The 22,925-nt window shown below is 44.8% G+C and overlaps 1 protein-coding gene across 1 annotated transcript in view; it reads right to left on the bottom strand.

The window, feature by feature from the left end:
• Positions 1 to 22,925, bottom strand: part of L1CAM (L1 cell adhesion molecule) — a gene marked incomplete at its 5' end in the record, with an annotated part of 118,254 nt that overhangs the window by 36,809 nt on the left and 58,520 nt on the right. The window contains 6 exons of the mRNA XM_081318930.1: positions 2,019 to 2,141; positions 4,117 to 4,336; positions 5,396 to 5,511; positions 7,764 to 7,983; positions 15,668 to 15,738; positions 16,502 to 16,699. Coding sequence (XP_081175056.1) covers positions 2,019 to 2,141; positions 4,117 to 4,336; positions 5,396 to 5,511; positions 7,764 to 7,983; positions 15,668 to 15,738; positions 16,502 to 16,699 — 948 coding nt within the window. The remainder of the gene's footprint in view (positions 1 to 2,018; positions 2,142 to 4,116; positions 4,337 to 5,395; positions 5,512 to 7,763; positions 7,984 to 15,667; positions 15,739 to 16,501; positions 16,700 to 22,925) is intronic.

The following is a 22,925-nucleotide window of genomic DNA, read 5'->3' as shown; positions in this document are numbered from 1 at the left end:
AAGATGTACAAATTATGTATAAATGTTTATTATTATAAACATTTCTTCTCCTCTTCCTCTTCTACTCTAAATTGTCCCTTCTAGAAGTAGTTATGATGCTGGAGCACACATTGTTTTGTAAAACATGTCTTTGCTTTCAAAAAGGAACTTTTATTTGGATTGTGTCTATGGCTTTTCAACTGCAAGAAAAACAGTGAACGAGGTAGAACTTCATGGCAAAGAAGATTCAGATCAGGAGAGTTTTCTCTCAGTTAAGCAGGTAGAACAAGCAGCCTCAGGCTGTACTTCAGGATTTCTGCCTGATTTTATTTGGAAGTAAATTCACTGGGGCATAAACATAGTTTTATGCCTAATTAATTAGGAATTAGATTCATTGAATTCAGTGAAACACATTGCTGAGTGAACTAGCAGAGGATACAGCTGGAAACAGCATATGATCTGTCTACAACCAACAATCCCATGACTGGTGACATCTAAAACAGAGATGACAATCCATGGCCCAGGTGTGCCTCCTAACACTACATCCATGACTCAAGGATTCCCAAGATTGTACACGACCATTAGCGGTATAATTTTCATTCAATATGAAGGGCTACAGTAGTTTTTATGGTAGGAAGGGAAACACAAAGCTTCCACGATGAAAACATTCAATCCTATCATTAAAGTCCCTCTCCAAGCCCCACTTTTTGGGAAAAATGGAGCAAAATATTTCAGCTCTTCTCTTTCCAGTAACACCAGAAGGCATTCTGCAGTCCACCAGTTGACCAGGAAGAGGAATTGCAGCTCTCATTGAGGAAAGGTTCCCTGCCACTGACCCTAGATTGTCAGATGCCAAAAGAGCCCCTGTGCCTTAGCAATGGTCTTCCTCTTGCACAGCTGTCTTCTTTTTCACCTGGCTACCCTAGAGAAAGTGAAAGTATACCCACAAAAAGTCCACAGTAGGCGGAGGAGAGCATAAAACCCCACCAAAATAATACAGAGGCCTTCAAAGTGTCACTCTCCAATTCTGCCCTTCTAGAAAATGGGCACTTTGAATCCTGTACAAAAAAGAAAATGCATCATTGCATTATCAATTGAAATGCCCCAAGTTTTTGAAAAAAAGAGCAGATGAAAATCTTCAATCAAAACAGATCCCCCACCTGCAAACATCCAAAGAAAACATAAGGCAAAAATGCGTAGGTAACCAATTTTTTTTAATAACATGCAATGTGTAAACGGCTTTGGAGGATTAGTGTTGGGAATTTCCTTTCTTGAAGGATTTCCAGCTTGCATTTGTACATATGTTGAGACTTTTTGGGGGGGGATATATTATTGATGAAATACCCTGCAGACAAGGCTAACAGGTGACCAAGACTATGATACAGTGGCTAATAACAGTAATCTGACCATAAGTTTTAATAGAAACATGGTGCCTGGATGTAATCATTTTACTTTCAAAAAGTTATGACCCATTCTGGTGCCACATATTTTACTAAGACATTGGTACATGGAAGCCAGCATGGTGAGGAGCCTGGAAACCAGTCTCTGCCTTGAAAAAATATTGAAAGAAGTGGTAAATTAAGCTTATAGAAAACAAGACTGGGGGGGGAAATGTTAGGATTCTTGAAGTAACTGAAAGACTGAGGGCTGAATTATTCTGCATTACAGCAGAAGGTAGGATTACAACATCAGGTGGAACCTGTGGGAAAGCAGATTTCAGCAAAACATCAGGGAAGTGTTTGATCTGAGAAGCACTTGTTCTTCTTTGTTGGGGATTTTTAAGTACATGCCAGATACTCATCTCACAGAGGTTCTCTAACTGCATCCTTTATTGCTGAACCTTGATCACCTTCAAAGGTCCTTTGACTTTACAGTTCTGATTATGTAATGGTAATAACCCCTCAAAGAAAGTTGTGACAAGAACAGCAGCATCAAAAGCAACATACCTAAATACAAAATATGTGAGGGTTTTCCTCTCAGGTTCCCAGGATGCTGTGCTACAGCCCCCCCCCCCAAACCCAGAACTTCTACAGACTCACCTTGTTGGTATCCCAACACGTATCTCAGTAATCTCCCATTAGGGAATTTTGGAGGCATCCACTCTAGCAACACGGCTGTGTCCGAGAGATAGTCCAACTGAAATGATTCAGGGATGCTAGGTACTATGTAAGGAGGCAAAGAGAAATGGAGAGTGAAGGGCACAAGGAATGTAAATGGGAAGGAGAGGGTTATAAATGTGGGAAGAAAGCTGTAGTAGACAAGGCATGCTCCAGTTTGCAAGAACAAGCCCATCATAACAAATGATCTACCTGCCATTAACAAAGCATTCATCGCATAATCCTTAACTTATGTCTGTCTGTAACCTTAGTATTGCAACCAAAGATGCAACAGAGCTCCTGATAGAATGAAATCATTGTTGTTATGAAGAGAAAATAAATTATCCTTCAGTACAGTGGATGGGAAACTTGAAGTCCCAAAGACATGACTTGAGTCCTTTTTGCCTGCACTGCTGTACTGAAATTTTTCTGCCACTGTGAGTGTGAGAAATGGAGAGTTTGATGTCTCTTCTACTACATGACACAATACTACACTTACAAGAGCCTATCATATGCAGGCAAATTGGGAGCGTGTGCTGAAGATTGCCAGACCACAAAAAGCAAGGGGTCCTGAGTTCCAAAAATGAATTTCTATCTCAGCTCAAGCCCAACAAAACATCTTACCCTTGAAACCAAGATGGGTAACTATAATCTTTTAAGATTTTTTTTAAAAAAAACATGTTTTCCCATACAGCAGCACATGGAATTCTGGGAGTTAAAGTCCACAAATCTTCAATTTGCCAAGGTTGAGAAACACTGACAGAACTTTTGAAGAAGAGGTTGCCAACCCAAGGGCCTCGTCTTCTCTCTAGCTTTTGTTTTTAGTTTTATTGTTATGTTTTTAGAATTTGTGAGATTAGTATGAATTTTAGATGTAGGTCACCAAGAATTTATGACTGAGGCAGCATATAAATGATGCTAACTAATGAGGCCTTCACTAAGTTTTAATAACATAAAGAAATACCTAATTTCCTCCATCCAGAAAAATCCAGCTCTAGCAACATACTCAGATATACAGTAATATACTTTGCCCCCTTTCTACTATTACTCCTCCTATTGCACTGCTAACCCTCATTATATTCTTTACAACCCTAAAAGATTGTCCACACCTACCATATCATTATTTCTGTAAAACAGTAATAGTAGCAATAAGAGTAATAGTTTCCTCCCTCAATATCTGCTTAATGCAAATTTTCACTTTTAAGACATGCTTAAAGATACTAGATTCTACAAACTAATTAAGTCAGACATGTCAAACGCAAGGCCCGGGGGCCGGATCCGGCCCGCGAAGTGATTTCATGCGGCCCGCGAAGCCATCCTGGAAACAGTGAGGGAATGGCCCCCACTGCCTTGGCCCTGGCCCAGAGACCCTCCTTCTGCCAGAGACCCTCAGATCTGTCCCACTCCTGCTCGGGCCCCCATAGGCACCCTTGATGTGAATGACATAGAGCTGGCCACGCCCACCCAGTAGGCCATATGCACTCTAGCCACGCCCACCCAGTAGGCCACGCCCACCCTGGCCATACCCACCCGGCCCCCTGAGGGCAACCGCAATGCTGATGCGGCCCTCAATGAAATTGAGTTTGACACCCCTGAATTAAGTGAATGGGCAGGGGAAGCTGTGGTTAATAGGGCTCATTTTAATTTATTTGACCTAGGATTCCCACCTGCCCCCAAATTCAGATGTATGCTTCATACGCTGCCTCATACATCTTTTCTCATGAAGTTAAAATGTCATAAATGGGGTTGCCAAATAGGAAAACAGTAGAAAATTGGACACCCTGGGATTTGTTTCATTTCAGAACATTTCATGCCTTTCAGACCTGGGCCTGGTCTGTGAGCAAAGTATTTCTGTGCTTACAGCTTTCAACTCTTTTATACATTCTGTCCGATATTCTGCACATAATGCAAGGTCTGAATAAAGTGACGTGGGCAGAGAGAGCTTCTAGGAGTAGGAGCAGAAGTTGGAAAGAAGTTCAGAAGGTGCATGGAGGGAAGCACAGATGGAAAGTTCTGAGAGTGAAAGACCGCCAGTTCTTACCTCCCTCAGGTGTAACAAACTCCATGGCCTCGCTGCGGGGCCCCTCCCCCCGCCCATTCAACACTGCCAGTTGAACCTGGTACCGGCTCCAGGGCCTGAGGCCCCCCAGTATGACTTCAGACACATTCCCCAAAATCAGCAGCTCCCCGTGGGAATGGAAGTGAAGATGGGCCTGTCGACGGCTACGTTCTGCCAAAGTTCCCAACCTGGAGTAATACACCTGGTGACGGTGGAATTTCAGAGAAAGAAAGAGAAAGAGGGAGAAATTATTTGCCCAGACTTCAAGACACCCACATTCACCAGCTCCCTCAATATTGGCAAGTTTTTTGTGTTTTTTTTTTGAAAAATGCTTGTCATCATGAGTGGAATTGCTCACTCCTCCCCTCCAAAATGTGATGGAAGGGTGCCTGTGAGCATGTCAAGAATTATTTCTCCTTCTTAATTTGTATGAATAGAAGGCATACAAGGCCAAAAGGCTTTTCAGCATGTATCAAATGTTCCCTTCCTTGAAGGGCACCTTTAACAAGGAATCTCTCACAAAAAGCAGGGAAATGATACAAACAAAACATACAATTTTGGGGTTTACATTCAGTTGTAATTCTAGCCTGGTCAGTAAACTTCTGGCCGAATGGCAGTTCTATTCAGAGTCTTGCTGAAGTCCCACAGGCCAGTGTTTACCCTGAGTTTAAAAAACAAAAAATTAAAAAGCAATTCTGCAGCAAGTCAGTCTCAGTTCTGTACCATAAACATCCACATCTTGTAACCTGTGTGGATATATTATACCCGAGGACTTTCCACAGTTCCTCTTACGTGGTGAAATTTATTCTGCATCAGTTGACGCATTTTACATTATTTACTCTGGTTTTGCTACTTGGAGATGCAATATTACAATAGCTTGGGAATTTATAGGAAGGATAAAGTTTACAATATGAAGGCAGTTTACGGAATTTATACAAGGGATTATGTTACAGTAATTTTGGCAATACAGATTTCTCTCTACCCACCCACCCCAGACCTGGAGTTTTCCAAATATTTTGAATTTTAACCCATAATACTCCAGCTAGTCTGACCTTAGAAGATTCTAGGATTAGTACTACCACACTTGGGCTGCAGAAGTCTAGCCAACCACTGGATAAATACAGTAGCCCAGATTTTTGCAGCCCTGGTGGTAGATCCATAAAAGTGTCCAATTCTAACATATTTCAAAGGCACCAAGTATTTTAAAAAGGTGCTTCGAATGCTGTCCTCCAGAATGCAATGCAAAGTTCTTATGCCATACCCTGAATCCCTTGAGGTGTCCCCAAATTTTCTCTCTGTTGGGAAGGATCCAAGAAAGCTTGATGGTAGTGCTGTTTATCATCTCAATCAGCAAATCTTCAGGGACAGCCTCGGGCACTAGGGAAAAGAGGGATCCTTTGTACTTACAATTTCAACAAGGAAGGAAGGGGAGATGGAAGTTTTATTTATTTTTTAATTCCATTTATATCCCGCCCTTCTCCGAAGACTCAGGGCGGCTTACAAGCTTAGCAGTAGCCTTCATTCTATGTATATGCCTGCTTATTAGGGCTTTCACACACACCCCAAGCGGCATTATTACAAAGTCAGCTTAATTGCCCCCAACAATCTGGGTCCTCATTTTACCTACCTCGGAAGGATGGAAGGCTGAGTCAACCTTGAGCCTGGTGGGATGCGAACCTGCACTAATTGCAGGCAGCTGGTGTTACTTACGGAGGCATTAGCCCACTGCTCCACCAAGTTCTACAAAGACACATGGCTCTGGGTATTCTGCAAGTGCCAAGACTCCAAATCCCCAAAGAAAGACCTATTGAGGAATTCCTTATTAAGTTAGTCCCAAATGTCACAAAGTAGTAAGCGAGCTTTGTAGTTGTACAATCTGTTTTATCAATTGGGAAGCCAAGCAAAGTTGGCAAAAGAAAAAAAAATCAGAAATGGCATTTCCCATCCTTCTGAGCCATACAATAAAACTCTTCCCTGTCAGTGTGAGAGAGAGAAAAAGTTGGAGTATCACAGGAGGTGCAAAGATAAATTAAGATGAAGTGACAGAAGAAATCTCTAATGTACTGTGCAATCTTAGTAATGATTACTAAGGCATTTCCCAGTGAGGTTAGCTATGGTAAGTAGGTTCAGTATTGGAATGTTAATTGGGTCAAGGTCTTCCAGTACTACACAAATTCCAGTTTGAACTTTTGGGGGAAGTTTTAGTCAAAACTGCTGGCTGAACAAGCAGGCAATAGCCCACCCTCAATTTAGAAAAAAATAAAATCCAGCAATTTCAACGACCTGTATTTTTTATTTATGTATGACCAAGATGACTATGATCGTGAAAGCAATAACTGAATTCTGTCATTAAAGACTTCTGTATGCCTAAAACATCCAGTTATACAGGACTGTTGGGATAAACTGTTTCTTATTTTTCTGGCAGTTTCTGCTGGGTATGGGCGAGAAGTAAATCCTGCTCCATTTGTTTTATTGAATAGTAAAACCATTCCCTATCCAACAGAGCTACTTGTCCTTGAAGGCAACCAGACATTATAGGAGAAAAGCCACAATAGATTATGGCAGTATTTCTCAACCTGGGCAGCTTTAGGATGCATAGACTTCAACTCCCAGAATTCCCTAGCCAGCATTGTTGACTGTGGAATTCTGGGAATTGAAGTCCCTGCATCTTAAAACTGCCCAGGTTGAAAACATTGAACTATGGAATTCAAAAATTAAGAGGCAGCAAAAATTTTCTGGCAGCAATTTTCAAATTAACAAGCTTGCAAGGATGCTATCAAACTTCTCATTGGACAAAGCAAGAGTAACACATTTGAATCCTATTTAGAAAATAACTCTTACATAAACAAGGGATGTGGGGGGATCATCTTACATCTAAAAGAAGATAAAGAAGATAATCACATTTTTTTTCTTTTTTCAAACACAAACATTTTCAGAAATAAGGATTTAAAAAATACCTCAGAAACGTGGAGGAAATGGAAATCTTAGATGCAGGGTGGAGAGCAATGATAGCATAGCAATGTTCTACTGAAGTGTTTAAAAAAAAATCGGTGCTCAGCATCTAATTTGGTTTCCTGCCATGGTAGGTATTGAAATAATGTACATGTCAACTAATATACATGTCAACTAATGAAACTCTAATCAGAACTCTGAGGCTTGAAGTTTCCTCAGAGAACATGTTTATTGGATACATAATATCGGCACAGTCAAAAGTGAAACCAACTCTAAACTTTCCCCCCAGGAATTCAATGTAACTAAATGTAACACTTCCCTCCCCCTACTATGCTATTGAGCACCCTACCCAATGAGGGCATTTGACGGGCTCCGTGAAACTTCTTCTCTCCACCTCCCAGCACCTGTGGGAATGACCTTGGTTCCCACAAGATTTCTCTGTGTTAAGCCTAGTGATCCTTTCAGTTTCTTTCCCCACCCCTTCCTCCCAACTTGTGTGGCAACTGAGAATGACAAAGATGGCTTCTGCCAGGTTCATTTCAGAAGCTGACAGTACGTTAGCTCCCTCCCCTCTCCTTTTGATACCTCCAGATGTGCTGGGATTAAAACTCCCACACTTTGTAACATAGCTGAGTTTGGTTGAATATATGGGCATAAACGGATCCCTCATTACTCACCATCCTCCCCTGAGTAACCTTTTTCAGTTTGAGGTTCAGGCCCTTTGCCAAAATCATTCTGTGCTTGCACTTTGATCTCATAGGGTGAGAAAACAGGGGTATCTGTCACCAGCACAGGAGAGTCGTCAACTTCCACCTCTTCCCACTGGTCTTCATTCTCTAGCCGCCACTGAACACGATACCTCAGCTTTGGGGCATTCCACTCCTTGTGAGGCAAGGGCTGAAAAACAAGCAGGTGGAAGAGAAAGACATACAATCAACAGCAACCCTGGGTGACAGACAAGCTTCACTGAATGGGAACCCTTTTGCAGGAATTCTCTTTCCAATAATCTTTTCAAGCTGTTTTGAAACAGGCCATGCGATCACTTTCACTCCTGCATAATAATAGCAAATCAGAGCTGTACATTGGCCTCAAACAGAGGAAGGCACTGTAATCTGGTGACCTACTAATTAATTTGGATTTTTATTCTTAGCAGCTCCAGCCAACATGGCAGAAGAATTGTGAAAAAATACCATATAAAGAGAAAGCAGAGGCTTTTCATCATCTCTTACAATTTTAGAACTCTACGTCACCTAGACAAAAGATGAAAGATTTCTGACAGACTAAATAATAGGCTTTTTGCACCACAGAGTGCATGGATTCTTCTATCTTAAAAAATAGCAGTAGCTATCAACTCAATTACCCTTAAAAAGATATTAGAAAAATCAATGGGGGAATAAAACCATCAATGCCTATTAGTCACAATATTTTCAATATCAGAGGGAGGAAGCCTCTTGACAATAATTGCTCAGGAACACAAAGAGACGGTTTCTATCCTGCTCTTGTCCTGTCCATGGCCTTTCTGGGGCAATTGAAACATTATGAGGTTAATCCTAGTATAAGATGTGAAGGTGATTACTTGTCTGGGCAGCTAATTTTTTTTTAAAGTAAATTCATGGAAGGGATAAATTAATTTCTACATAATTTACACATAATGTCGAGGCTGTTTAAATTATAGTGATCTTCTATATACATATGAAAGCTATAACGAATGGATTCTCCCATCTTGTTTAGCTTAAGTAAATCTCATTATAGCTTAGGATGAAATGTGAATCCACCCGTGCTTTTGACAGTAGCTTTCAATTAAAAGGAAAAATGGGCCATGACTTCATGGAAAGCAAGATTAGATAAGAAATATCTGCTCAGGAGGGTATGGTGTTCTCATGACCGATGCACTCAAGCAATTGCATTCAAAGTTTGCAATCGTAGGGGGTCAACTGGTACATACCAATAATTATTGCAGTTTTGCATAGCAGTGCTATTAGAAGACTGAGAAACATAAACTGACTCCATGTTGGAACCGGGATCATGGAGACAGCCTGTCATCACAGGGGGAATAGAGGAGATAAATTCAACAGTGCTTTGAAACATTTAGCTGTGCAAGAAGATAGTATAACACAGGAACATATTCAACTGAAATTTAGACCTTTTGTCTTTTAAGCAAAAAGAACCCCTTAAAAAATAACTAAAATATTAGATTTTTTTATAGCAAACTTAGAAATCAAAGTCCATTTTAAGGGCACAGGTTTTTTTTAAAGAATTAGCAATGTGACCTGCCAGTTGAATGTCTGTATAGGAGAGAGAATCCATGCTGTCAAATGGAGGGCTTGGAGGTTGGTATAATATATCCTCCTGTCTCCTTGAAAAATACGTTTTTTTTTCAAATAACCAGAGGATATCCCAGTGAGAAGTCAACCTTCAGTTGCCTCTGTCACTGTGGGGTTATTAAAATGCATAGTGATAGTAGCTGGAGAAAGCAAGAATAAATCTTAGTAATGCAAAGGATGAGAGGAAACACTATAAAAGTGATTTAATCCAGTAATCAACCATCTGTCAATTTCTGATCATGAACAGAACTTCAGACACTGCTTGTTAGTAGATGCAAATAGATGTAGGCTGAGCAGAAGAAGAGAAGACGCAAGGCTTCAGATTAGGGCATCCATTTGTGGAATGATTATATCCTGCTTAACATGGATGGCTGGTTTTCAATATTACCAGTGCAACATCTCACTAAATACATCCATTTCAGAGATTAGTGGTTAAGCAAAGCAAATCTGCTAAGCAGCTACAGATATAACTGAAGAAATGGAAGCTACTTTGAAAAGTAATTTTGGGAACCTAGTAGTTTGAACATAGAAGTTTAGGGACAAGGACATTTAGCATTTAATTTAAAATATCATTTATATTATATAGGTTTTCCATTAGCAAGATATGAGTTGAAGGAAGGAAGGATGTAGCTAAGCCATTTCATAGATAATGTAGGCAGTACCTGGAGCATAGTTAGCACATTGACTGAAAGCTAAACGTGATAACTGTTTCACAAAAGGGATATTTTTCTCTTGAGGGAATGTGTACTCTAGGTCTTTGACTTCTGGGCCAGAGATTATAATGAAAAGTCACCAGATTGTGATGAGCTTTCCTCAAAATTAGAATTAGATTAAAACTTGAAGGCAGACCACTGGGTTAACTCAATCCCAAAATTCAGGAGCAGATCCATAGAACGTAGAAGAAGAGTAATAAAAGGAGGGATTCTTTTTATATATGAATTAGCTGTGAGTCATGCAATCAAAGAAATGACAAGCTTAGACCCTTTTTTCCTTTCCTTTCCTTTCCTTTCCTTTCCTTTCCTTTCCTTTCCTTTCCTTTCCTTTCCTTCAGCAAAAGAAAAACTGAAGAATATTACATTTTTAATAGATAGAAATAAAAGTCCATCATAACATTATCAGAATATTATACCAAAGAAATGTGGGTATAGAAGACAAATCTGTAGCCTTTGGGCATTGTTCCTGATTGAAAATACCTTTTCCAAGCAAGATTTTCATTCGCAGTGCCTTCATTAACAAGACTGAGTTGAGATTAGGGTTTAGCAATTGAATTGTTATTAATAAGAACTAATTTATCACCTCACCTAAAATAGCTTAGGAAGGAGATTTACCCCATTTCTTTTTAATTGTTTTCCTCTCAAGTACTGAGAAGACAAATAGATAATGGACAACCTTATAGCTGAGTTTACCAAATCTAATCCTGAATTTAAATCAACCTGTGATCTAATTTTCATTTTAAAAAAGGGTATTTCAGATATGCAGGAAGCAGAGGCCTGGTGGTATTTTTTTTTCTTCATATTTCTTCTGTCCTGGTGATAGGAAAGTCAGCTTTTGTTATCCATAGTATAAAGAGGTAGGTATCACTCACAGTAGGCTAGATTACTTAGCCCAGGGCTTTTCAACCAGTGGTACTGGTACCACCTGTGGTACATTGGCACCTGGCAGATGGTACGTGACCATCCTAGAAAGGTGGTAGTGGGTGAGGGGAATGAGCTGAACCGGTGGCAGCACCGCACAAGCCTAAGCGAGAGATGGCTGGAGTTGCAGGGCTGTCAGGGCTCAGTGGAAGCACCAGGATCAGCGCCAGGCTCCATCTGGAGCTTGGCGCTGATCCTGGCGCTTCTGAGCCCAGAAGAAGCGCCGATCAGCTAGAATGTTGCAGCATCTCCAGGGTCTTGTGATTTACATTCAGATGCTCGGTAACTGATTCATATTTATGATGGTCACAGTGTCCCAGGGTCATGTGAAGTAACCAAAACCTGCTGCAACCACCCAGCAGAGGGGGGAGGGAATAAAAACCAAACACCCCTGCACCCCACCCCGACTGCCAATCCTCAACAGAAATGCTCACAACAATGAAAACCTTGGACAGGAGGAAGAGCGTCACCAGGCAGGCGGGCAGGTGTCTTGCTTGGTTGTGGCTTGGGGGGCACTTTTTTCAGTGCCATTGTATCTTCGAACAGTCACTAAGTGAACTGTTGTAAGTCGAGGACTACCTGTACTTCATCACTTTTTTCCTTTTTTTTTTTTGGTCATCAAGTTTTTGACACCTTGCTAGGCGACTGGTGGTACTCGGATGTTGCCATATCCTAAAAGTGGTACAATGGGCGAAAAGGTTGAAAAGCCCTGACTTAGCCCATCCCATCCAAATCCCAGGAAAGTGAATAGTATTTTAAAAATACACTCTTTGTAGCTCAGAGTAGAGGTATGAACATTCTCAAATAGTGTCCATCTTAGTAATATGGTCTTTGATGTGAGTAAATCAAAAGCTCCAAGTCTGAAGAATCCTGTTGCACCAATGGATTCCTGTCCCTCAGCAACAGGCCAGTCTGTTATACTTGCTCTTTGATTTCCCATCTTGTTATGACCTCTTCCTATGCTTTGCAGAATGTCCACTCTTGGTTTTTCTTGTAACACCCAGAAATCATGGCACCAGAAAGTTGTCAAATTGGAAATCGTGAAAGGGCCTATGTGGTGTAGAATACAGGGAGTCCTTGATTTACGAACACAATTGAGCCCAAAATTTCTATTGCTCAGAGAGAAATTTGTTAAGTGAGTTTTGCCCCATTTTACAACCTTCGTTGCCACATTTGTTAAGTGAATCACTGCAATTGTTAAGTTAGTAACATGGTTGTTAAGTGAATCTGGCTTCCACATTGACTTTGCTTGTCAGAAGGTCGCAAAGAGTGATCGCACCACCCCGGGACAAAGCAACGGTCATAAATATGAGTCAGTTGCCAAGCATCTGAATTTTGATCACATAACCATGGGGATGCTACAATGGTCCTAAGTGTGAAAACTGGTCATCAGTCATTTTTTCAGTGTTGTTGTAACTTCTAATGGTTACTAAATGAACTATTGTGTTGTTGTAACTTCTAATGATTACTAAATGAACTATTGTAAGTCTGTATGCTACTTTTTCTGCCTCTGGACACATGGCTATCACAACAGATAGTAGCAAAAGAGCAACAGCTGACAAAATGGAACATGGGGTGGAAGGGGATGAGCCTGCCAAGGATTTTCATGCTTGTTTTTAAAAGCATACTTTCACTGTCTGTATATTAAGTCCATCAATTAGGGATGTACATCTGGTGAGAACACAAAAAAGGGCCTTCTTGGTGGTGGGCTTTTCTTTATGGAACATCACTCCCCAAGAGGTACAGTTGACTGTTGTTTTTCCAAAAGGCCCTAAAAAAAAAGTTTTGTCAGTGGGCCTGGGGACCATGAATGGAGATATAGATGGAGCCAATCAAGAGGCTGATTTGACTGTACTGTTGGTGTCATGGGGAGTGTAGCTTTTTATGGGCTTTTATTATATGGTGGATTCTTTTACATTTTGTAAGCCACCTGGAGTTAACTATGTGTAAGTTGGGCAGCTACATAAATTTGCTTAATAAATAAATAAATGGGAAATAATGGCAGTCTGCCACTTTCTTTTTGAATGTCAACCTGATAGTTACGTCATGGCCAATTGCTTGCCATAGGTAACTACCCAACTGGCCATCCAAACAACAGATGCATTACTTTTCCTTCTCTTGATACAACATGAGGTAAGGCAGAAATGATCAAATCTGGAAGGAAGACACAGCTGGACAAAAGATGGAGGAAACCATGCATTGGAAGCACTGCAAGTCTCCAAAACACCAGCAGGGGGAGGCACAAAGACAGAAGAGATGGGAGCAAGAAAAAAAGCAAATATCTTATAATAAGGTGTTTTGTTGTAAGTTTTCTCCAGAGGTCATCCATCTAATGCCTAAAGCAAAGTTAAAGTTTGCCTATTATACTTCTCAAATGTAAATATCACTTGTAAGCAAGGCTTACTTTTTATCTTCTCCTTAGCAACAACAAGCAAACAAAATCTTTTTTTTAAAGTGATAAACCAGCTTTATGCTCTTAATTCTACTAGGGAAATTCTAAAAAAAAACTTAGGATTTTTTTTCATTAAATTCTTCTGCTCATTTCACCTTCTCCAAATAAAAGCATGATATGCCTAACACTTCTTGATTATAAAGCTAGTTTTATTATCCCAATTTTTCTCTTGAGTCAAAGCGCTTCTGGGAATCCTGATGGCATCAACAAAGAAGGGGATTTCCATAACCAACTCCCCCTTTTTCCATGAAGAGAAAGGCATTTCTAATTCAGGAGACAAAAAGCAACTGGCGTCTTTGAAATGTGTGGGATTTTACATGGCATCTTCCTTCTAGGCGCTGCAAATGAACCATGCGAAGCAACCAGTGCCAGGCCAGCTGTAGCAGGAATAGCAGCTGAATTTGGTAGAAACCGCTCTGAAATGAAGCATCTGGCATCAGTTCCTTCCTGGGAATTCAGCCAAAATAACCTATCATTATGACAAGCGTGACAATTCAGGGACAATACTGGAAGAGAAGCACACTGGTATGCTGCCACCTATTTCTGCTGGAACACAAACAACACAGCAAACCCAAACAGAGTTAAGAGACTAAAATGGACAATTGGGGTGTGGGGGCATACACTGCTTCAACACAAACATGACTTCCAGACCTTGCAATACACACAAGTTTTCTGTCACTCCCACATACGTGTGAAGTTGAGCACTGGCACACATGATAACCTAAGAAAGGAAGATTCACTGTGAGGTAGCCCATATGATTTTGAACAGCACAGGAAGCCAGGAAAGTAACAAATTTGCATATATGCTTTTGTATTACGGTAAACTGCCTTAAGTGCTTACAGATGCCTAACAGCAAAGAACATGTTTAATAATAAATAAATAAACCACAAAACGTAATGTGCATGTGATAAATATATAGCATCAAGAGCTTGATGATACAGAATGAATGGTCTTTGCTTCCCATTTAAAATCAAATTAGGTAGAAACAAATCACACTTTCTCAGGAGGAAATGGCACAGTCAAGAAGCTATTATTAAAAAGCTCTTGCATACTCATCTGCTTGATCTCTGGGGGCAGGAGGTAAACAAAAGCAGCTAAAGTTTCTCATGATAACTGTGTGAACTGAAAAATGGAGATACACTTCCACCCCAAAGACACATCAGGGCACAACTGTTTTCGGAACATTGCAAAATTCGGGAAGTTGAACAGGATGTGTGCAGCTGGATTTGAAAAATGCTGATCGCCTTGAAGGCAGCACTGGTACCCATCCTCCAGAAGTTGCCATCCTTCAGTCCCACCATATGGGACGGTTCCAGTCCAATCTGCTCCAGGGATAGAATAAAGAGGCTTGCAAAAAACCAAATGTAGATCTCTACTCGTGTACAGGTAGTCCTCGACTTATAACTACAACCAGAATTTCCATTGCTAAGCAAGGCAGTTCTTAAGTGAGTCACGGCCAATTTTAAAGCCTTTTTTGCCATGGTTGTTGAGTGAATAACTGAAGTGAATCATGTGGTTGTTAAGAGAATCCCATTCGTCCCTTTGGCTCTGTTCTTGGAAGCTGACAGGGAAGGTTAAAAATGGCAGTCACAGAATCCGGAGATACTGCAGCCATCATAAATACATGCCATTTGTCAAGCACCCAAATTTTGATTACGTGACTGTGGGGATGCTGCGATCGCCATAAGTGCGAGGACCAGTCATAAGTCACTTTTTTTAGTGCCGTTGTAACTTTGGTTGCTAAATGAAAGGTTGTAATTTGAGGACTACCTCTACATTTGTTTTTTGGAAGCCTCTTTGTTCTATCCTTGGAGCTAATTGAACTGTAGTTTACTTTCTTTGGTGGCGTCTGTTTGAGCCTCCTACATACCCGAGAACATTAAGCCCATGGATTGTGTTCATGATGGTGAGCTGTATTTGTGCAGACATGCTCAAGGACCTTATGCAACAGAACAAGTCCTTCCATGAAAAATAAATCCATCAACCTTGAAAAACTGCCCCATCAAGGTGTTTTTCAGAATTTCTTTTCAGTAAAAACTCAACAACTCTAGCAACCACTCCTTGCACTACAATATAATCCTACAAATGATGCCAGTGGCACTGAATCTGTGGGTGAGGAGTACAAGAGATTGGGACCAATATCACTGAGGTGAATGAATCAATATTTTACCGTCCAGGTGATGATCATATTAGTGGTTTCATTTCCTTCTCCTCTGACATCAGATGGGTTTCGCTCAGGTGCTGAAAAAATAAAGAGACTAGAGTTATACTGGGATGTCTGTACCATGTTTCCCTGAAAATAAGACCCGATCTTATATTAATTTTTGCTCCAAAAGACGCATTAGAGTTTGTTTTCCAGTTAGGGCTTATATTCGGGGAAATAAGGTACTAAATGTATCTGTCTGATTATCTTAACTGGGACTTATTTTGGGGGTGGGGCTTATATTACAAGTGTCCTGAAAAATCATGCTAGAGCTTATTTTTCCATTGGGTCTTACTTTCAGGGAAACACGGTATGTCTTGAATCAACCAAAACCAAATGCCTCCCAGACTGAAAATGCCTGTCTTAGGGGTATTAAAAAGGTAAAGGTAAAGGTTCCCCCGCACATGCGTGCTAGTCATTTCCGACTCTAGGGGCCGGTGCTCATCTCCATTTCAAAGCCGAAGAGCCAGCGCTTGTCCGAGGACGTTTCCGTGGTCATGTGGCCGGCATGACTAGATGCCAAAGGCGCACGGAACGCTGTTACCTTCCCACCGCAGTGGTCCCTATTTTTCTACTTGCATTTTTACGTGCTTTCAAACTGCTAGGTTGGCAGAAGCTGGGACGAGTAACAGGCGCTCACTCTGTTACGCGGCACTCGGGATTCGACCCGCCAAACTGCCGACCATCTAATCGACAAGCTCAGCGTCTTGGGGCAGCACTGTTTTGTGCATGGTATGGTTGTGTTAACACTTACAAGGAACATTGCCTATAGCCTTCTTCCAGCATCTTGAACCTTCTTACCTGCAGGTTCTGTGGCATGACTGGCAGACCGGCTGCTTAATTCGCTTTTCCCCTGGTCATTGCTGGCCTGTACATAGAAGTTATAATTTCTGAATGGAGCGAGGTGAAGAATAGTCCATGGCTGGTTCCCTGGGACGGTGGTTAACAATTCCATTTCTGCTGGCCCAAATTTGGTTTCTTCACCAAACACAATATATTCTGTGAAGGAGAAGGGTAACATCATCTCAGAGTTTGAATGATTTTTTAAAAAAAAACTCATTAAAATTGCTATTCCCTTTCACAAGGCCCCTACGGCTTTCCTAGGTTCATGCTACAAGCTGAACTAAAATGCACCTGTACATAGACGAAGCTAATTTTTGGTTTAGCATGATGTGCAAATCCAAGCATTTGGGTTATTTTATTTATTTTATTTATTTATTTATTTAATTTAATTTATATACCGCCCTTCTCCTGAAGGACTCAGGGCGGTGTACAGGGCAATGCAATAAAATACAATATACAAAAATTAAAAAATATTAAATACTACAGCCCTATTCAATAAATTAATACAAAACTATAAAATACCCCTAAACCTATCAGACCAGGCCGGCTTGTTCAAATAAATGTGGTTTTAGGTCCCGTCGGAAGGAGCGAAGGTCGGGAGCCATCCAGAGCTCAACCTGACTTACTGAATAGTTTCTGTATTTCTACACATATACAGAAACAGGGAAATGTAAAAATAGCGTTTTCACCAATGTGTGATTTATATCTAGCTTCAAAATTCAGAGATATCTGTAAGGAAGCACTGTGTTCTGAACCAGCCCTCTTCTCGCAACCCCTAATTAAGAGAAGAGTCTGGAAAGCGTCCAAGGCTAAAAGGCTTCTGCCAAGATTTAATTACGCAGTTAACAAAAACACAAGAGCTTGTCTTCTCAAGCGGAAAAGTTGCTTTCAGCAACCAGCCCCTCCCCAAACACTTCTTTTATAGAGAGCTCAGGGCGTGGTCTCCCTGTGCCTCCTCCCGAGGAGTCCCATAGTCTTTCTTTGTTTGTCCCTGCTCGTCTGCCTCCTACGTCGGGCGTCCTTGAACAGGGCCAGCTGTGGGTCATCATCCTCCGCACTCTCGGGCTCACACAGCTGAGAAGAGGTCCCCGGCTGAGGACTCTGCAAAGCCTCCAAATCATCATCAGCCGGTTCGTTTCCCTCCTCCCCCACATCTGAGTCCTCCGATACATCGGACCCGGCTGTCGGACCCACAGGCTGGCCCTGAGTCACAACACTATCCCGCACCGCAGGGCCCTTCCCTCGGGTCTGCCGATCCGGATGCGGTCGGGATGGGAACTGTTCGTGAAAAGCAGTCACCAACGCAGGGGCATGAACGGCGGTCGCGTCTTCCCATGTGAAGTCCTCCGGCCCGTACCCTTTCCACTCGATCAGGTACTGGAAGCGACCTTTCAGCCAGCGGGAATCCCTGATGCTGGCGACCTCGTACTCGGGGGTGCTGCCTCCATCACGAGTTCCTGATGGGGGAGGTTCCGCTTGGCGAAGTGGACAGGCCGGTTGTTCGGGGACCAACAAGGACCGATGGAAGACGGGGTGCACGCGCAGGGAACGTGGCAGAGTTAAACGATAGGCGACCGGGTTGATGACGGCCTCGACTGGGAACGGTCCAAGGTAACGGTGGTCCAGCTTCCTCGCCGGCCGAGTGGATGGTAGGTTCCTGGTGGACAGCCAGACCCGATCCCCCACCGATAGTGGAGGCGTATCCCTTCTCGACCGATCGGCGAACCTCTTGTAGTCGGCCTTGGCCTTCTCCAGCTGCCGTCGCACCAACCGATGGATCGCCTGTAACTCCGCCATGAATTCGTTCGCTGCCGGCTCCGGTGAGTCCACGGGAGAAAGAGGGAAGAACCTGGGGTGATAACCCACGTTGGCCAAGAACGGTGTCATCTGCGTGGAGGTGTGTTGCGAGTTATTAAAGGCAAACTCGGCTATGGCCAAATAGTCCACCCAGTTGTCCTGCTGCAGGTTAACATAGCAGCGCAGATACTGCTCTAAGATGCCGATGACCTTCTCGGTACCCCCGTCGGTCTGAGGATGATGCGCGGACGAGAGGCAAACCTTAATGTCCAACGCCCGCATCAACTCCTGCCAGAAGCGGGCTGTAAACTGGGCCCCCCTATCGGAGACGACCCTGTCGGGAAGGCCGTGCAGCCGGAACACCTGTTGGATGAACATGCGACTAGTGGCGCGAGCTGACGGTAAGCCGCGACAGGGGATGAAGTGCGCCATCTTGGTCAACATGTCCACCACCACAAACACTGTCGTGAAGCCGGAGGATGGGGGTAGATCCGTCAGAAAGTCCATGGACACAGCCCCCCAGGGTCTCTTGGGCGTTGGCAAAGGCTGCAGTAAACCAGGCGGGGCCCCTGTCGCTGACTTGGCCTGCCTGCATGGGACGCAGGAGGTGACATAAGACTGGACATCGTGTTGGACTCGGGGCCACCAGAAAGTACGGGAGACCAGGTTCAGAGTCTTGAACAGGCCAAAATGCCCCGCAGCCGGGTTATCATGACATTGGCTGAGGACGAGTCCCCTGAGTGGCCCTCCTGGAACATAGAGCCGGTCACGATAATACAGGAGTCCATCCGTGACCGACCAAGGCGAATCTGGCCCCACCTCTTCCTTCCGCTGAGCCACCCACGCCTCCTGCTGCTGCGCCTCCCGGATCCGAGCCCGTATATCCACCGGCTCCCGTACCGCAGCAAAAGACTCGACGGGGATCACTGTCCTGGGCAGAAGCTTGTCTTCCACTCGGGTGTACTCGGGCTTCCTGGACAGAGCATCCGCTCTCTGGTTGTGCCCGCTTGGTATGTACCGCACCCGGAAGTCAAACCTCGCAAAGAAGAGGGACCACCGGATCTGGCGTTGGTTCAAATTCCGAGCGGTCTGCAGGCTTTCCAGATTCTTGTGGTCCGTCCGGACCTCGATTTGATGCCGCGCCCCCTCCAGATGATGCCTCCAAGCCTCGAACGCCGCCTTGATGGCCAGCAGCTCCTTCTCCCAGATGGTATAGTTGCGCTCCGAGGGATTCAATTTCCGAGAGTGATACGCGCAAGGGAAAAGGGTACCGTTGGGCGTCGCTGCCTGGAGTAACACGGCCCCAATGGCAATGTCGGAGGCGTCCGCCTCCACGACAAACGGCCGTTGCGGGTCAGGATGCTTCAAGATGGGCTCCTTCATGAAGGCGTCCTTCAAAGCTTGGAACGCCTGTTGTTCGGGGGCGTTCCACTGGAACCGAGTCTTCTTCTGCAGGAGCCGGGTGAGGGGGGCTGTCAAGGCAGCAAAGCCAGGGATGAATGTCCGATAGTAGTTGGCAAATCCAAGAAGTCGCTGAACATCCTTCACGCGACGCGGGGGTTGCCAACTCTGCAACGACTCAACTTTACTTGGATCCATGGCGATGCCCTCAGGAGAAATGCGGTGGCCCAAGAAATCAATGGTCACCTGGTAGAACTGGCACTTCTCCAACTTGGCAAACAGCCGATGTTTCCGGAGGCGCTGCAGGACCTGACGGAGATGCTGATGATGCGCTTCACGCGACGGGGAGTAAATCAGGATGTCGTCCAGGTAAATCACAACAAACTGGTCCAACAGATCCCGAAAGATGTCATTCATAAAATGCTGAAACACAGCGGGAGCGTTGGTCAGGCCAAACGGCATCACCGTGTACTCGAAATGTCCATAGCGAGTACCAAACGCTGTCTTCCACTCATCACCCGGCCGAACCCTGACGAGGTTGTAAGCTCCACGCAGGTCCAGTTTCGTGAAGATCTTAGCCTCCCGGAGTCGGTCCAAGAGCTCGGGGATGAGGGGCAGCGGGTAGCGGTTACGCACCGTGATAGCGTTGAGTTTCCGGTAGTCACAGCAAAGCCGTAACTCGCCCGACTTCTTTTTGACGAAGAGCACGGGCGCAGACACTGGCGAGGACGAGGGCCGGATGAATCCACGAGCCAAGTTCTTTGTCAGGAAGTCCCGCAATGCGGCCAACTCGGGCTCCGACATGGAGTACAAACGCCCCACTGGGAGAGGCGCATCAGGGACTAGGTCAATGGAGCAGTCGTAGGGCCTGTGCGGGGGTAATTGGTCCGCCTCTGACTCGCTGAACACGTCAGCAAAGTCGGACAGTACGGGAGGCAAGGAAACCCCTGAGGAACCCTCCACCTGGCCGGCACAGATATGGCGGGTGTGGTCCACGCACTGCAAACTTGGGAAGGTGACCAAGTTCTGAGACCAATAGATCTGTGGATCATGCGCCCGGAGCCACGCCAGTCCCAAGACCACGGGGAAGTGCAGATCCGAAGTGACGTAAAACTGAATGGCCTCCACATGGGTACTGATGGCCATACACACGGGTTGCGTGGCGGCCGTGATAGGCCCGGACAGGAGCACTCGACCATCGATGGTCTCCACAAGCATGGGCGGATCCACCGGACACTGGGGAACAGCCCATTTGGCCACAAAGGCCGAATCCATAAAGTTAGTGGTAGCCCCAGAGTCAATTAAGGCATGGACCGGAATCCCCTCTGGCTTGCCAGGAAGGATCAGTCGTGCCTCCAAAATCAAATGCCGTGGAGGTTCACAGGCACCGTCGGAACGGCGTCGCTCGGCGTGATCGTTGTGGGTCGCCCGATCTTTCACACCGTCTAGATCGGGCTCGGGCCGTATTCCCGATAGCAAAGCAGGGGACTTTCTCGGGGGAGGCTTGGTCACTGACGCCCGCTGACGCTTCTTCGGGCAAGAAGCAGCCAAATGTCCAGGGTCCCCACAGTAAAAACACAACCCCTCCGATCGTCGTCTGTCCATTTCCGTCACCGATAGACGGGACCTGGCGGCACCCAGCTCCATTGGCTCCTCCCTCTGGACTGGGGGCTCACGCACAACAGGGGCGGCAGGGGTCTGTGGGGTGGCACGGCGACTCTTACGCTGCTGCAGCCGGGCATCGATCCGCAGACAAAGATGGATCAGCCCATTCAGGTCTGAGGGAATGTCCACGCGGGCCAGCTCATCCAACATCTCCTCTGTCAAGCCATCCTGAAAGGCATCCACGAGCGCAGCCTCATTCCAGGCGGAATCCTGGCTAAGCAGCCGGAAATCGCTGATATAGGCCTGTAGGGGGCGCTGACCCTGCCTCAAAGCTTTCAGACGTCGGGTGGCGGTCTGCGCCTTAATCGGGTCCTCGTACATGAGGCGCATATGGTCACAAAACCCCCCAAAGTTATCCAACAAAGGGCTAGGCTGTGCCAACAGAGGCGTGCCCCAACGAGCTGCATCTCCCGACAGAAGGCTCAACACGAATCCCACCTTATCTCGGTCAGTGGGGAAATCAGCTGCTCTCACGCTGATATAAAGCTGGCATTGTCCCAGGAAGGCAGGAAACAGTTCTGGTTTACCAGCAAATTTATCCGGCATAGCTAACTGACATTTCCTCCTGGGTGGGGGGGCAGCATGTACCTGAGCCTGCAGTTGTGCCACCTGAGTGGCCAGCAGGGTGAGTTGCTGGTTGAGCTGGGCATTCTCGGCAAGAAGCTGCTCCATCGTAGTATTAAGGGGTGGGTGGCTGAAAGCAAACTGTTCTGAACCAGCCCTCTTCTCGCAACCCCTAATTAAGAGAAGAGTCTGGAAAGCGTCCAAGGCTAAAAGGCTTCTGCCAAGATTTAATTACGCAGTTAACAAAAACACAAGAGCTTGTCTTCTCAAGCGGAAAAGTTGCTTTCAGCAACCAGCCCCTCCCCAAACACTTCTTTTATAGAGAGCTCAGGGCGTGGTCTCCCTGTGCCTCCTCCCGAGGAGTCCCATAGTCTTTCTTTGTTTGTCCCTGCTCGTCTGCCTCCTACGTCGGGCGTCCTTGAACAGGGCCAGCTGTGGGTCATCATCCTCCGCACTCTCGGGCTCACACAGCTGAGAAGAGGTCCCCGGCTGAGGACTCTGCAAAGCCTCCAAATCATCATCAGCCGGTTCGTTTCCCTCCTCCCCCACATCTGAGTCCTCCGATACATCGGACCCGGCTGTCGGACCCACAGGCTGGCCCTGAGTCACAACACACTGAATAGTCACTTTATACATCACAGACAGCTGCATCTTTCCCATCAGTCTTTTGTTAAACTACGCTAAGTCACAAGTAACAGTGGCAATATAAACAAAGAAATATAAAGTTGCTGTCTAGGGTGCTTTCTAGCTGCAAGTATTTCCTAAGTGCTGCTATAAGAGAAAAATAGAAGCCAGGGATGACTATGATTGACCACTTGCTTCCTCACCCAAGCTTCTTCCAAGGAGATACATCCATGGGAGGGTGTCAAATGAGAAGCAAAGGATGAAAGCAGAGCTGCAGTGTCAGCTCTGCCCCTTTCTCACCCATGTCGTGACCCCCACGTGGATACAAAAA

Source organism: Vipera berus, assembly GCF_964194415.1.
Source record: "Vipera berus genome assembly, chromosome: 2".
Classification (NCBI taxonomy): domain Eukaryota; kingdom Metazoa; phylum Chordata; class Lepidosauria; order Squamata; family Viperidae; genus Vipera; species Vipera berus.
The sequence above is the reverse complement of the archived record's forward strand: the minus strand, read 5'-3'. Positions and strand labels throughout refer to the sequence as shown.